The 17369-nt window shown below is 37.2% G+C and overlaps 1 protein-coding gene across 5 annotated transcripts in view; it reads left to right on the top strand.

The window, feature by feature from the left end:
• Positions 1 to 17369, top strand: part of LRP1B (LDL receptor related protein 1B) — a 1938012-nt gene that overhangs the window by 1741394 nt on the left and 179249 nt on the right. For all 5 annotated transcript variants that reach the window (XM_084800259.1, XM_084800256.1, XM_084800258.1 and 2 more), the window contains 3 exons: positions 1800 to 1916; positions 2036 to 2155; positions 3677 to 3796. In XM_084800259.1, the coding sequence (XP_084656385.1) occupies positions 1800 to 1916; positions 2036 to 2155; positions 3677 to 3796 (357 nt within the window). The remainder of the gene's footprint in view (positions 1 to 1799; positions 1917 to 2035; positions 2156 to 3676; positions 3797 to 17369) is intronic.

The raw sequence follows: 17369 nt of genomic DNA, 5'->3' as shown, positions 1-17369 counted from the left end.
CATATTGATTTTAAGCATATAGGTGTTTTGTCTACATGTGTGTCGGCATGCAGAGCCTGTGGTGGCCCAAAGTGGACACTGGATTCCCTAGAGTCACAGAGGCTGTGAGCTGCTGCCATGTGACTGCTGATAACTGAACCCAACTCCTCTAGAGGAACAGCCAATACTCTTAATCTCTTAGCTATGCCTTTAGGCCCTGAGTTATTGCTTAAACACTAATTTAAATTATATAACTGTTTTATTGGGAGAGCTGTTAATATAACAAAAATAAAACAAAGCAGAAAGCTATTAAAGAAAAATGAGTGTGAACTAACAGGAAAAATCGTGGAATATTTACATACCATGCAGTTCTGCAGTTAACAGACTTTACAGTAAAAAAAAAAAATAGAGTTTTATATTAAGGAACAAAAATATATATTGCAATTTATGTTTTAGAGAACTTAAAGTTTTCCACAGCACTGTAAATAAAGTTTAAAATTTCAGTCGTGATTTATTCCACAATTTGAGTTAGCAAAGAGCCCAGTATTGACCTAGCAGCCAGTAATTAATAATCCATGGTACCCATGAATTTAAAAAATTGTGCTTTATTGTAAGTAATATGGGACACGTGACAGCTTCAGGGTCAGATGTGGCTCTCTCAACCTGGTGTCCACCTCTGGAAAACTGTTGCTTTTGGATTGAATTATTACTGTCAACACACATGGTTTTCCTACTTTTAAATGGTCATGTGAGAGGATATAATTTTATATACATAAAAATCTGCATTATAAGCCTAACTTAACACCTAATACAGAGCAGATCTAAATAGATCTTCTGTATTTGTTGCCACTTTTTCCACATAACTAAAGCATGTTTCAAAAGAAAATGCTGCCACTTTCAAACGGTTTGTTATAATAAGGTAAATGATATGTAAAATATCTTACTCTATCAAAACACTGTATGTAATGAATATCAAAACAAAGCATGTTCTAAATATGAAGAGCACAGGAGGGATTAAGTTAGCGCCAAAGAATGTGTCCTGAGGACTCAAGTACATCGTAGGCAGCAAAGCAGAAAGTAGAGATAATTTTTAAAAATGGACTAGAGTGAAAGCTCTTTACTCCAGTTATTTTAGCAGCAGCCTTGTAACGAGATGAAGTCACTAGTGAATGCTCTCCTGGTGTGTGTGTGTGTGTGTGTGTGTGTGTGTGTGTGTGTGTGTGTGTTACTATTTGTACATGTGCATGCTTCTACATGTGTATATATGCATGCATGTCTATGTGAATAACTGTGTGAAGATATGTGCATGTGGAGATCAGAGGTCAATGTTCAGTTTCTTCCTCAAATGAGACATGGACTCGCCACATGGAACTTGGTGAATATGCTAGGGTCACTGGTGAGCACCCCTCAGGAATGAACGTGTTTTTACTATCCCAGTACCAGGACTGTAAGTGTAGGCCCTATGAACACCTGTTGACATGGCCTCTCGGCTTTGAACTCAGGTTCTCTAGCTTGTCCAGCATTTTACTAACGGTGATACTACCTCCAAGCCCCTAAGTTATTTTCTTAAATGGTAGCAGTCAGGTTGATATTTTTCTAGTTCCTCCTCTGCTAAGGGACTTGAAGAAGGGCAAGCCAAGCTGGGTGGCCATCTGGCTCATGCATTGCCTAGATGTTCACCAGGTGTCTAGACTGGAGGCTTTCGTCTCGTGCTCAGGACGTATTGCATGCCAAGTACCACAACACAGCCGGAAAAACCCTGTTGAAGAAGTCAGAAACGTAGACCGCCATGTGTAATGCCTGTGTGCTTTCTCTCCCAGCTGAATTTAAGTGCCAGCCAGGCAGGTTCCAGTGTGGCACAGGACTCTGTGCGCTCCCTGCGTTCATCTGTGACGGCGAGAACGACTGTGGCGACAACTCCGATGAACTTAACTGTGGTAGGTGACTCAGGTGACTAACCTGGTCTCATATATCTAAGTCTTGTCTGTTTATTACTTCACTGATTTAAATACAGACACGGGCCTCAGGTCAGAGTATTTTGTCCTCTTTGTCTTAGACACTCATGTCTGCCTGCCCGGTCAGTTCAAGTGTACCATCAACAAGAAATGTATCCCGGTAAATCTCAGGTGTAACGGACAAGATGACTGTGGTGATGAAGAAGATGAAAGGGATTGCCGTAAGTCACTCAGAATGTCATTTGATGGGACTTTTGATTCCTAACCAAAACTAGAACAAACATTAGTCTTCAAGAAGCCATGCAGTATAGAGGAACAAGAGAAAACTATGGACAAGAAACAAAACAAATAAATAATGTCAATTACAATGCACTACGTAAGAAGTTCTACATAAAACTGAGAAAAAAAATAAAGGTATGGCTAATCTTTATTTTGAGAGCTACCTGGAAACTAACATGAGCAGGATATGCTCACTCTAAAGCAGAGCACCAAAGTAACATAGTAGTTTATTATATGGCATTTTCCTATAAATTGACTTTTCCCTCATATTAAGTGTAGTTGCTTTATGCTTATTGATTAATGAGTTATGAGAAATCAGCTACATTTTAATTAGAATTTTTCTTCCATAAAATACTCGTTAAAATTATGCAATATAAAATGAAATTAGTTAAAAGTTATACTTTATGTTATAATCCTTAAAGTCTACTAAAAACAGTAACAGTAGCCAGGCAAGGTGATGAATGCCTGCAATCCGTGTACTCAGGAAGGCAAAAGGAGGCAGATCTCTGTGAGTTTGAGGACAGCCTGTTCTACATAATGAGTCCAGGACAGCCAAGGCTTCACCGAGAAACACTGTCAGGAAAAACAAAACAAAACAAAAGCCCAAACAAACAAACAAAAAGGTAAATTACTTTTGTCACATTCTACTCCCATTTTCATCTAAAACTCAAATATATTTAAAGAAGGAAAATACTCTGACATGCAAGAATGAATAGTCATGTTTTCATGTACACACACACACACAGATAGAGAGAGAGAGAGAGAGAGAGAGAGAGAGAGAGAGAGAGAGAGAGAGAGAGACTGAAAGACAGAGCACCTGCACCTGACTAATTGCAGGTTTTCAACCAACCTGCAGTGAATATTTCTGTCCTTCAGTAAGGCAGCAATTTGTTTAAGATGCTGTGTTATAAACAGAGTTAGGATAGCTGGCCAGTCTCTCAGTGGGTGCAGGGAACTGGCCAGGATAGCAATGTGGTTTACAGTTTGAGTCAAGCCTTTACCACTCTTTCTGAAGTTCCACACAAATCCTGAAGATTTTCATTAAATTTTACACTTTTTAAATTTTTCCTCATTCATTTAATGTCTTATGGATTTAGTCACTTGGGGATTATAAACTAAATTAGGATGAGCTCTAAATATATATTTGAAAGGTAGTTTAAAGGGACTGAATTCTCCAACTTAAAAAGCAGCTTCTAAATACATAACCTGTAACTCTTTGTTAAATTCTGGTTTTATTTGTATATCATCACAAAAATATGCTTCCTTCCTACTTCCAGTGAGGGAGGGAATTGGGTGCACAATAAAGGAAATAAAAAGTTATGCTTCCTCTGCTTAGTACGCCATTAATGAAAAGGGGAGTCTTCGTTGTACTGTATCAAGTACTTGTCTAATTGCTTTTTTTTTATAAATAAAATATCCATTCATGCTGAATATTACACATTAATAGATATTTTCCCCTTAAGCTGAAAACAGCTGCTCTCCTGACTACTTCCAATGTAAGACTACAAAGCACTGCATCTCCAAGCTGTGGGTTTGTGATGAGGACCCAGACTGTGCAGATGCCTCCGATGAGGCCGACTGTGGTGAGTTCTTCGAAGGTATCGAGGTCAGCTCTGTGCACTGGTGCCATACTCTGAACTAAACATGGAGGAACAAACTGAACACCAATGAGAAGCAAGTTTCCATGGATAAGCGGAAGGAAGTGAAGTGGATGAGATGTTTCATAAAAGCACAGGGGTAAAATGGAAGGAAATATAGTTGATGGGTGTTTCCAGAAAACACAGGATAAGATGGAAGAAAATGCAAAGTTTGAGCTGTTTATAAAAACTGTGGAGTAAGTCAAAACATAGCAAAAGAATAGGAAAGTGAATAAAATACATGTTCCATTTTAATAGATGACAATGATTATGAAAATTATTTGCTTTGAAATGATGATCTAAATCATAAGATTTTGCAATTCCATTTATATTGAAGAGCAAAATGACAGGTCTTAAATTATTTTGTTAATACAATTCCATTAAAAAATCTTCAAAACACACAACTATTGTAGCCTATCATAGTGTCATATAATTGTCAGTTACCACCTGGTGTGCACAGTTAATCTTAAAGCCTCCACTTGTACTCTTCATAAATACCCCATTATTAGGGGCTTTGGAAGCAAGTTAACTCCACTGGCTAGTTAGCTGTGTTGTATTCTGCAAGGGTTTTAATCAAGAAAATATGATGTGGTATTAAATTTAAATAACTTACTGGCTAGGGAGTAATTTCTATAGCATAAACCTGATACTTTAACATAATATTGTTTAATAGATTATATAATTCAACAGTACAAACTGCTTAAATGATTATCAGACATAAATGTGCTAGCACTAAACACCAACAAGTCTTGATCTTCCTACACTAGCTTTTTCTTCTGTTTAGTGTGTTTATTTCATCACGAAATTGAGCATGATATTCAACCCCAAATATAGAACGGATTGGCATATTTGTTAATCTGTGATCAGGAAATTTTAATGAAGTTTTCTACACCTTAGGAAGATAAGAAATTAGTAGGTCTAAAGTTAGAGCAAGTACATAGGGAGCAAATAATTATTTCAAATGTACATATAGGGACTGAGGAAATGACAAAGTGTGTAGAGGTGTTTTCTTACAGGCCTGATGACAAAAATTTAATCTTTGAATCTTACAATGGTACAAAAGGTAAGTGAGTTTTCTGAGACAGTGGACCTTTGGCCTCAACACGTGCTGTGGCATGTGTACTCAGCCACTCAAAAATAAATACATACATGGAAACATACAAAATAAATAAAAATTCACAAAAGGCATCATATTTCTATTATTTTGAGACTTTTTATTGCCTAATATTTCAACATATATGTATATATACACACATATATATGTATAAGCAAGTCACTAATTCATTTTCTTCCCGAAGGTTATTTCTACATATTATAATTTTTAAAATTTGTTAGCAAATTAAGCATAAAACATTTGATAAACCTGTGCTGTAAAGATTTTAAAGAGATGTTCATATGGAGGACTGTGATCACCCTGTAGCCAGTTACAGTATGATCTGTACTAGACTTTGGGGAGCTCACTTCCAGCACAGATGGACAGGAGAGTAAATTATTCTTTATTCCTACTGTCAATTAAAATATTAGCCTGCAAAATGAAAATCCCATTTTTGTAAGCACCTTATTGTAAAAGACTATCCACCAAAATTACCCATGGGGTTATCATGAGTCAGAAATACTTCTGAAGGTCAAGTGACCCATGCTGTCTTACTCTGTGAATCCTTTTGTTCACATACTTTTCTTCCTTGTCTAAGTGTTAAGGCAGACATGCCCCATAATTAACTTGTGGGATGGAGGCATGGAGACATGAGTTTTTGGATAGAGACACGGAGGATGTTAAAAAACAGGAGAAATGTGATGTGATACTGTTCAGTGAAGTGTGTATAATTTTATTGTCCTTCAAAACTATATTTTGATTTATACCATTTTGACTGTGTGAACCATATGTTTCATATTACCCTGGGTTCCCCATTCAGAATGATTATTTCCAGCTCTATCCATTTACCTGTAAATTTCAATTTTATAAACAGGTGAAAAGCATACCATTATGTAAAGATACCACATTTTCACAATTTATTCATCAGTAGAAGGATATTTAGGTGGCTTTCTCTATATCCTGGCTATTATGAATATAACTTTCAGTGAACATGGATGAGAAGATATCTTTATAATAGAATATAGTTTCCTTTAGGAACATGCCCCCAAATGTGTACCAATTTGCTATTCTACTGTTGTGATAAAACACCATCATCAAAAGCAACTATAAAATGTTGTATATTCTTACCTCTTGTAGAGGAATGAGAGTGCACCAGTTCACCATAGGAGGTAGACATGGCAGAAGACGTAGGCATGGCAGCAAAATCAGGAATCTGCTAGATTAACCCTCAGTTGCAAGCATGAAACAGAGATATAAAAATGGAAATAGGACAAGGCTAAGAAATATAAAAAACCCATCCATGATATACTTCATTCTGAATGGTCATACTTCCTAAAAATTCATGGACAGCACAACTATATGGGGACCAAGTATTGGAATACATGTGCCTCGTACTCTGTAGTCTCCAAAGGCTTATCATGGCATAAAATGCACTTAATACAACTTTAAAACGCCGTGCAGTCTTTCCCATTTTTATTACTGTTTGAGAACCCATGTCTTTCCTTTGTAGACTCAAGTTAACCTCTTAATGTGATCCTCTCTAAAATCAAAAAGCAAATTACATGTTTTCAATATACAATGCCACAAACAATGTATTTATATCCCAAAAGGTAAAGAAGGAGGTTAAGGTGAGGATATTCTGGAACAAATCAAGACTCAAAAAACATTAAGATAAATACCACGTCCTATATCTCACTTTCTAGTGTCAAAGGGATAGATGCTCAATCTCGCAAGCTTTGCTGACTCATCATGTAATTGTGTGTGTGTGTGTGTGTGTGTGTGTGTGTGTGTGTGTGTGTGTGTGTGTGTGTGTGTGTCTTGGGTTGATTATACTCGCTGTATGAAGCTCTCCTTGGCAAATGCCTCATGGCTTCAGAACCTCCAGCATCTTGGTGTCTGTTTGTTTGTTTGTTTTTGTCACCCAGTCTTCCATTTGATTGTTTCCATAAAAGTCCTAGCAGAACTTCACAGTACTTTTCTGCCACATACTTTCTGGTCTCAGCAGCTCTCTGAAACTATGGAGAACCCAAGACTTCCTCACTCTTTCAACCACCATGCCTCTAAATTTAATATTATGTGGATGATGTTGTGAATTCTGGCTACCACTTGTGATGCATGCCCTAAACCTTGAATCATATTTGCATAAGCAGTGGTATTCAGTTGATTTCTGGAGCTGACAACACAACATCATGGGCTGTTTTTCAAAAATGAGAAGCTTATCTCTATGGGGTCTTTCATTGAAAGTACCATTTCCATAGTTTTAGCACAGAGTGGGCAGTCCCTCCTTAATGGCAATAACCAGTTTAATAATTGCAAATGCTCTGTTACCACAAGCCTTGGCTGAAACATTGAATTTCTTGGTTTTCTTTTCCTCTCCAAACTGAGATATTCCGGATTTCTTTTTGGCCCACCTGCTATTTTTTAATTGTAGACTTGTTTAAGAGAAATTATTCAAAACTGTGGCACAGATTCAATATTATACTGCCTTGATATTTCCTCGTCCAAAGAAATTAGTCTATTTGTTTCAATGTACCCTCAGGTAAGTTCTTAGAAAATAGTCCAAAAAAGACACTGTGCCAAAATATCATAGGAATGGCTTCTCCTAGAATGCTCTATTAAAATATGCTTACAGAATTCAAAAACTTTTTTGTTCAAACTCGTCCAAACTCTAAGACGTTCAGGTTTTTCATAAACACCCTGCTTTTTATACGAACTTCTGTATTTCTTATTTTTCTGTTGCTGTGATAAAACACAATGCACAAAAGCAACCCTTATGGGAGGGTTCGTGTGCACTTAATTCTTCCAGGGAGGTAAGAAACCCGTAAAGCAGGAAGGCATGGAAGCAAGCTGTAGGCATGACAGTGGGAGCAGTGAGATAAATCCACAAAGGGGCAAAGAGTAGGAAATTTCAAATCCTTCCCCCAGTAAAATGGTTTTCTAGCCAGGCTATGCCACCTAAACCTCCCTAAGTAGTACCATAAAAGAGGATTGAGTTTTCTTTTTCTTTTTAATTTTTATTATTAATTTATTCATATTACATCTCAGTTGTTAGCCTATCCCTTGTATCCTCCCATTCCTCCCTCCCTCCCGCTTCCCCCCTACTCCCCTCCCCTATGTCTGTGACTGAGGGGGACCTACTCCCCCTGTATATGCCCATAGGGTATCAAGTCTCTTCTTGGTGACCTGCTATCCTTCCTCTGAGTGCCACCAGGCCTCCCCATCCAAGGGACATGGTCCAATATGGGGCACCAGAGTTTGTGTGAAAGTCAGATCTCCTTCTCCAGGAAAGTAGGTCAGAAAGGAGGTCATCATATTGAGACTTTAGGTGTGAGAAGACTGGGAAAATGAGGAAATAAAAGGATCCAGAGGGTCCTGGAAAACTACAGGTGGATATGGGCCCTGGGGTCCTCCTCAAACTATGGCACTAGCCAAGGAAAATATAGGCAGTAAACTTCGAACCCCTACCCAGTCTAGCCGAGGATTGAGTTTTCAAACACATATGCCTACGGAAGGCGTTTCCCGTTCAATCCAGCACTGGTAGCGTAACTGGATGATTGGTCCAGTTACTTTTAGTTTTTTGAGGAACCAACACGTTGATTTTCATAGTGGCACAGCAGTTCTTTCCCCATAACCATGCTAACATATTTCATTTTTTTTAATTAGAAACTTTTTAATTACATGACATCTGATTTATTAATTGCTGGTCTTAATGTAATGATTTAAAATAAGAAAATAAGATGCCAGACAACAGATAATTATATTATATGAGGTTTATTACATGAGCATGAGGAGAGAAGAAAAGGGGGAGGGGTACCCCAGAGAGAGACAGAGGAAGAGAGAGGAAGAGAGGGAAAGAAAGAGGAAGAGGAAGAAAGGGGGCCACAAGGAAGGTCTGTCCTTTTATATAAACCTGGGCAGGGCCATGTCCCCATGGCAGATAGGCAATGACATCACAGGTAGGCTGACAGACGCAAAATCCCAACACTTAATGTATGTATTATTGGTTTGATTTAGAAAGAGCTTACCTGTGCCAATAAACTCAAGTTTATTCTCTACTTTCTCTATCTTTGACCCAGTATATTAAATCTCGTGTTTGAGATTTTTGAGAAATTTGGAGTTGAGTTTTGTGCATGGCAAGACATAATCATTTAATTCTAGTCTACATTGTAGCTGTCCAGTTTGATCTGAACAATTTAGTGATGATGTTGTCTTTTCTCCAATATATTTTTGGCTTCTTTGTCAAAAAAAAAAAACTGGGTGGATATAAAAGTGTTATAAATATGTACATCTTCATTTCTATTACACTGAGCAGTGAGTCTGTTTTCAAGTTATTACCATGCTGATATTATAAATATAACTCTATAGTGTAACTTGAAATCAAGGTGACTTTGGGTTGTATTTGGCCTTTTGTGTTTCCATGTGAAATAAGATTATCTTGTCAATTTTGGTCAATAATAGTTTTGGAATTTTCATGAGGCTTGCATTCAATTTGCAAATTGATTTTGGTAGGATGACTATTCTTACTATATTAAGCCAGGCAATAAATGAGTATGGGATGGTTTCTCATATCCTAGCCTCTGCTTCTTCCATTTATTTTTTATGATATGAAAATTTTAATGGTTTAAACATCTCATTTAATTGGTTAGATTTACACACACACATTCACACTCACGCATCATTATTATAAATGAAATTGTTTCCCTGATTTCTTCCTTGGTAGAGTTGTTTGTTTTTTAGAATGCTACTGTTTTTTTTTTCTATGTTAATTACATAACCTGCTTCTTTGCTGAATGTGTTTATCTGGTGTAGGAGAGTTATGGTGCAGTCTTTACAGTCTTTTGTATATCTAATCCTATCTTCTACAATTATGGATACTTTGATTCCATTTAATATTCTTATTTTTTCTAAGATATATATTATTTTTATTAATTTGTTCTTGTTAAATCTCAATGGTTATCCCATCCCTTGTCTCCTCCCATTCTTCCCTCCCTCCCATTTCCCCCTTATTCCCCTCCCCTATGACAGTTCCTGAGAGGGATTTCCTGCCCCTGCATATGCTCATAGGGTATCAAGTCTCTTCTTGGTAACCTGCTGTCCTTCCTCTGAATATTCTTATTTTTTAATATTCACTTTTGCTATTGTTATAACTAAGACTTCATTTGTGTATTGCTGTATCTAAAACTTCAAGCACTATATTGAACAAGAGTTGATAGAGTTGATATCCTTTTCTTATTCCAAATTATAATGGAAGTGTTTTGTCCTTTCTCTATTTCTAAAGATTATACCTGGGAATTTTTGCATGTGGACTTTATTATTTTGAGATATGTACTCTATGTATTCCAACATAATCTAGGGCTTTAAACATAAAGTGATGTTCAATTTTGTTAAAGGCCTTTTTTCTCATCTAATGACACAATCATATGGATTCTGTTGTTGAGTCTACTTACATAGTGACTTCCATCTATTGACCTATTTATATGTGGGCCTTGCCTGTAGGTGGACACACTTGGAAGTTGGCAGGTGTACCCCCTGCTAGCAACAGTCCAGAAGACTATTGACAAAATGTATCAAAAGGCTAGTTCATTGCAGACACACTTTCAAAGCAAACCTCACAGACGTTAGGCCAAAAGGTGTCAAAAGCTGGCTCTGTGAGGAAACAGATATCAAAGCTGTCTTGGATCAATCCTAGAGGCAAGCCCCAGGAGATGTCCTGGGTGTGACTCTGCAATTTATATATCCTTGGCTTAAAACCCAGGGGTCTTGAGGTGGGGTGCACAGTCTCTGTGAACACCTTCCTCTTGCCTTCTCTTTTGTTCTAGCTCTCTGTCTTTGTCTCTCTTTTATCTTTAAGTTAGAACTTTAGTGAATTAAAACCTAGCTCTTCCACTGCTTTTATTTTAACCAAGCACTCTTGATTATCTGGCCTTTTATCAAGTATGAGGTTCCCTTCCCCCTGGTGAAAGGGATGAGGATTTAGCATTTAGTCTAAATCTGGCTAAGTGCAAGGCCACCCTGCATGCCTTCAAACAGGGGAATCTGACCAGAAAGCTCCCTCCCTGCCAAGGAGACCTTCCTTACCTACCCTCCTGAAGTCGGAAGAAAACTCTGCATCTATAGAGGCAGAAGAAAACTCTGTGACCAAATTCTCAGCCCAGCCTCCCTGAAAAAGAACCCCACATTTATTTTGAAATGTTCCAATGTCTCCAAGGTGAAGCAAGCTTCATAGTTGTAAGGAATATTTTTAATGTGTTTTTGAACTGCAATTGCAAGTATTTTATTGAAAATCTTTGTTTCCATGCTCATCAGAGATATTGGCCTATAATTTTCTTTCAGGGGATTTTTTCTAGTTTTTCTATCAGGTTAATACTAAGATCATGAAAAGGAATTTAGAAATGTTCTTTTATTTTCCATTTGGGGAATATTTTGAGGAGTATTAGTATTAGTTATTGGAATAGTATTATTTCATTTTAGAGTCTGATGAAAATGTGTGGTGAATACAGCTACGCCCGGCACTTTTCAGTTCAGAGAATTTTCAATACTAGTTCTATCTCATTGGATATTATAGGTATATTTAAACATATTTATTTCATTTTGATTTATCTCGATAGCTCACACACACACACACACACACACACAGAGAGAGAGAGAGAGAGAGAGAGAGAGAGAGAGAGAGAGAGAGAGAGAGATTATAATACTTTTTTTCCATGCTTTTATCCTAAAGTGGTCAAGGTTGTATAAAGGAGCAAAACTGATAGAACTGGTATTAAGGGAGGTTTTTAGACTCACATGATATAGTCCAGCTATTGCAACAATGGTAGTTTTATAACACAAAGGATGAGAGTCCCATAGTCTCGGCCATGAAGCCAAAAGTCTCTTTAGTCCCAATCTAGTACAGGAATCTGTGAGGATTCTAGAGAGCTGAGAGTTTTCTGTCTATCTTGGAGTCCTGAAGAGCTGATTTAAAACTGGCTACAGCAACAAACTTGACATATCAATAAAGGTGATCAGTGAAAAAGAAAAGTTTCCTTCTTCCATATCATGCCATGTGGTCTGTGACTAGAAGATTAAAGATAGGTTGTCCACCTTAAATAATCTAATTAAGAAAATTTCTCGCAGGCATGCCCAGAACCTTTTTTGTGTATACCAGATGTTGTCAAACTGACAACCAAGATTGGATATTACAGGTGGTATCTGTCCATAGAGGTGATGTGTGTTTCTTGGAGGCAGCAAAAAAGTTGAACCATGTTCTCTTTTTATTCATATGTAGGTTTTTAGCTGATTAATTTATATTTATTGTGGAATTAATAACATTAGTATTCACTTATTATTGAAAAGTATTTATTAGTTCTTGTCATTTTGTTGTTTTTGTGATATTTTCTATTTTGACTACCTACCCTTTTAGTTTTTATTTGTTGCCTATGACATCTTACATGTGTTTTATTCTTCATTTATGGTTGAAGTATTCCTTCTAGCAACTGCTTTAATGCTGGCTAAATCATCATGAATGCTTTAATTGCTTTTATCGTTGAGATTCTCATTTCAACTTTAATTTTAATTACTTTATGCATGTAATAGCCTGTGCTGATGGTTTTGGTTTCATGACCTAAAGTACATATTATCAGACTTGTTTAAAGGTGTCTGTTGAATGGCTGGATGTTACCTAATATTCCTGCGTCTTTAAGTGGCTTTTTCTTTCCCTCCTATATTTCAATACCTATTCTATATCTTATTAGTTTATATTATAGCTATAATATATTGTGGAGAATTTCTTGTCTGGTCTTGTCTACATGGTGTTGTTTAGGTCTCTTTTGTTTAGATGGACATATCTTTCTCTAGGTTTGAAAAATTGTCTTCTCTGATTTTACTGAATATATTTTCTGTGCCTTCACTATATCTTCTTCTCTTTTCCCCCATAATATGGAGGTTGAGTCACCCACAATCCACTAATTTTTTAAAAAATTGTTTCTCATTGACATTTCCTAGAGTATCCAATTCATTTACTTTATTTTCCATACCTGATTCTTTTTTTTTTTTTTTGGTAGTTCTTTCATGTTATTTTCACCTGTACACCATTAGTATGGAATTTATAGTTTTGGACTTACTGTATTTCTCATGTTGCTTCCATTTCTGTATTTAGACTTGCACATCTCGAATTAGCTTTTGGTTGAATGTTTCAAGTTACTCTTGCTCCTTTAGGAGATTGTTTCCACTGTTCAGGAGGGAGGTAATTCACATCAACATTGGGATGCTGATTGCCTCTGTATGGTATTAGGAGCTACAAGCTTCTATCCATGGCTTCTGTTTCTTTTCTGCAGCCTGGTTCCTCTACCAGTTTGATCAAGGAGCTTGACACAGGTTTCCTCTGGCAGTGCAGACTGGTTCTGTGTCTCAGCTCCAGAGAAGAAAGCTGGAAGGCCTTCTCAGGCAGCTAGAAGTTCTTGGGTCTCTACGTCTTATATGTTAGTTAGAGGGTCCCTTGTTCAGAGCAGACTGAGGTAGGATGGGTCTCAAAGAGAGGGAGGTAGACAGGAGTCGTCAGTCTCTAGAAAGCAAATACAGTGTTTGGACAACCTAAAAGGAAGGTAATGTGGCGTACAGAGCATGTAGCCTACCTTGGTCTCTGAACTATATGTTCTGGCTACGGAGTCATTGGGAGTGATGGTTTGGGATCAGATGAGTCCCAAAGGAAAGAGAGAAGGAAGTGAGGTGGTTGACTCCGGCAAGAAGCTGTGGAACTTGGGTGGTCAAAATATATTTTCATCTTTTTCCCCTCTTTTCTTTTATTTTTTCATTAGTTTTTAACATATACATTTATATTATTACACATGAATAAAATAAACTACATATAGCAGGAAGAACCATGAGACAATAAAGAGTTATACAAATGTTACATTCATAGTGATTTGGCTATTTTTATTTGTCAAACTTGAAGAAAGCATCTTTCCTACCTTGTCGGGTCTAAATTTCTGAAAGAAAACCAATATCTATCATATCACATCTCTATTAACTTAAAACATCTCAACCCCAAATTGACTAAGCTTAATTGTTTCTGCCACAGACAGAATTCTGCCCAAAAATGGGCAAGCTTTGATGCAGGCAGAGTCGATGGCCAAACTCTGCCGAGAACGGGGTAAGCAAGTCCCCAATAGTTTCTGCCTCACAAATATGTCTGGCAGAGATATTGGTCTACAATTCCGAAGATGATGCTCCAATCTTATAGAGAGTGTTGGGTGACTGTTCAGGCAGTAGACTGTCTCAGTCAGTTTTTATTTTTTGGAAGCTGCTAATCTGCACTTCCGGTTCTCTCAGGTATTTAAGTTTTATCCCTTCTCAAGTCTCTGTGGGGGTTGAAGAGAAGATAGTTTACTCTTATATTTTAATCTCTTAAAAATGCTTTCTGCATCTGAAAAAATTGTAAAAGAAATGCAACATATTATATAATTCAAATTGATCATATTATTGCCTCACAAATGTTGTAGAGCTGTCTGGTAATAGCTGTATTTGTGTACCAGAAAATTAGACATCTTGTATTGACTTTTCTAGCTGCTTTTAAAATTTTTCCATAAACAATGGATTACTGTCTTGCTATGGGGGGTATGTGTGCTAGACATGTTTTCTGTGAAATTAGAGGTATTGGGATTCATATAAACCAACTCAAATTTTGGTTACTGGTTCAAAATTCAATCTTTCAGAAAAACTGACTACTTATTATTCATTTTTATCTTTGCTGTGCTCCAAATCACAACATATCTATAAGCAGTATGCTCTAAGCCCACTATCGACTAGCTGTCTAATGTCAGGGGCATAGGAGGGCACTGCTAGTCCTCAGAAGCCATAGCATGATGTTTCAGTTCTGGTTGTCCAGGAAGCAATCTTGCGTAAAGCATAACTCACTGAGTTAGAAGGAAATTAGAAATCAATACCAAAAATTATAAGTAAAAATAATTCACAAGATTTTTTAGTATTCCAGTTTTGCAAGCATTATTAAAATATTATAAGCATAACTTTAAAATGTTTCATAAAATCAGAATTAGCAAATTCACAATATATTAGACGACTTTACATGTAATTAATAGAAACATAGCATAGGAGGTTGAACTGCAAAGACGTCTCCCACCAAAGTCTCTTATTTTATGTATATAAAAGACCTAAAATTTCTGAATACTAACAAACCGTCTGGCCTGAATCAATGAGTCATGCTTACACAGTTTCATTTTGATATTTTATAGATATAGTTAAGCTTACTTTTATATATTTATATTTCTTTAAATATATTAAAATACATTAAATCATAAATCATATTTGTGACTTATAGAATTTGTAGTTTATTGATAGGAATAATTAAGAGTTTTTTAAAAGATATTATGTGCTAGGTATTGGACAAGAGCTTTATGTAAATAGTATTTCTCATAAAAATTTATGTAAAATATTTCAATTTATTATTCCTATATTACATATAACAAAGTAACGCTCTTTGTTATATGTAATATAACAAAGGGAGCATCAATACTTTTCTCATTGTCACTCAGGTAGTTATTAGGCAAGTAGATACTTGGATCTGTGAGACTAGCCATTAGTTACATTGTCTTAACTGGTGTTCAGTGCTGTGTCCTCAAGTTCTTATAGCCTACAAGAACATGATGCTGACAGGCTCAGAGCAAAGAGTTTGGAAAGGGAAGATGATGCCAGGTAGATAAATGGTATGGAAATAGTTAGAAACCTTCTGTTGTGCTATCTACTGGATAAGACAGAGTAGGGGTAGCAAAGTTTTGGTATATGTCATAACAATCTGAGAGTGTTAGTAAACAAAGTAAGTCATGTTGTTTCTTATAACCACCATTTGATAGAGACCAGTTCTAAATCGTGTCATAGACACAATCCATATGGGCAAAAACAGTCCAGTGATCATGGCTTGAGTTGCAAGCCTAGTGATTAGAGAAGCATGAGAGAATGGGGGAAAGAAAAGGATCCAGAGGGTCCTAGAAACCAACAAGAACATTATGATTGGCAGATCTGGGCCCAGGGGTCTTGCTCAAACTATGGCACCAGCCAAGGACAATACATGCAGTAAACTTCAAACCCTACCCAGATCTAGCCAATGGACAGGACATTCTCCACAATTGAGTGGAGAGTGGGGTCTCACTTTCACACAACTCTGGTGCCCCATATTTGACCACGTCCCCTGGATTGGGAGGCCTGGTGGCACTCAGAGGAAGGACAGCAGGCTACCAAGAAGAGACTTGATACCCTATGAGCATATACAGGGGGAGGAGGTCCCCCTCAGTCACAGTCATAGGGGAGGGGAATAAGGGGAAAATGGGAAGGAGGGAAGAATGGGAGGATACAAGGGATAGACTAACAATTGAGATGTAATATGAATAAATTAATAAAATATATTTTAAAAGAATATAATATTATCGGGACTGATACTGGAACATACAGTTTGACTCTCTGCAAAGAACTGCAAAATATGGGAGAGGGGAAGTGGGGGGGGGATTGTGATGAGTTCCAAAAGGAGACTATCAAGGCTGACAGATCTGGACTCAGCGGACTTGCACAAACTAGTGCACCAACCAAAGACACTGCAAGCAGAAGATCTAGGTCCCCTGATCAGATGTAGCTCAGTCTTCACAGGAGATTGCCTCTGATAAGAACTCTGGTGTCTTCAATTTGATCACTGCCCCTTAGGGGAGAGGTCCTGTGGGAACACTGAGGAAGGTGATGCAGGCTATCCAGATGACACCTGATGATGGTGGAAGAGGAGGACCCCACCTATCAGAGGTCATGGGGAGGGTAATAGAATGGAAAAGGGAGGGAGGGTGGGAACAGGAAGGTAAGAGAGAGGGGATGACAATCAGGATGTAGTGTAGGTGAATTATAATAATAATTGAAAATTAAAAAGTTAATATACTAAATGTCATTCGTATTTATTTAAAATTTCAATAAAACAGAAATATTATTGAAATAAAAAAGAATTTAATATTATCAATAAACTTGGTCTTAATTTGATATAATTCTAAAAAGACACAGAGTAGTGAGTCAGAGAGGCTCTCCACGGAATAGAAAGACTTTCTGGAATGCTGAAGCTATGGAGAAAAACTACTGAACAGGACAGGAATGCCCCCTGTGAAGAATCCCTCAGTGAGATTCAGCTACATAAAAGCATATGCAAATGAATTACCTGCTGTGATGCCCACAGCTTACAGTCTTGGTCTACTTATGCCACATTGTCCTCTTCTGGGTGCACAATGATATTACCATTTTACCATTCAAGGAATTCACTTTCTCCAACAGGCCAAAGTTATCTCCGTTTATGTTATGCTGTGACACTCATTGAAGTCTACATAATCTGCCAGCATGTTCTTATCTGTAGAGACCATCCTTTGTCAGTACTTCTCAGCTAGGCTTAAGCTTTTGAAAGTCCCT

This window comes from Acomys minous, assembly GCF_964271855.1.
Source record: "Acomys minous genome assembly, chromosome: 10".
In the NCBI taxonomy this organism is placed as follows: domain Eukaryota; kingdom Metazoa; phylum Chordata; class Mammalia; order Rodentia; family Muridae; genus Acomys; species Acomys minous.
This window is presented reverse-complemented; position numbering and strand designations above follow the sequence as displayed.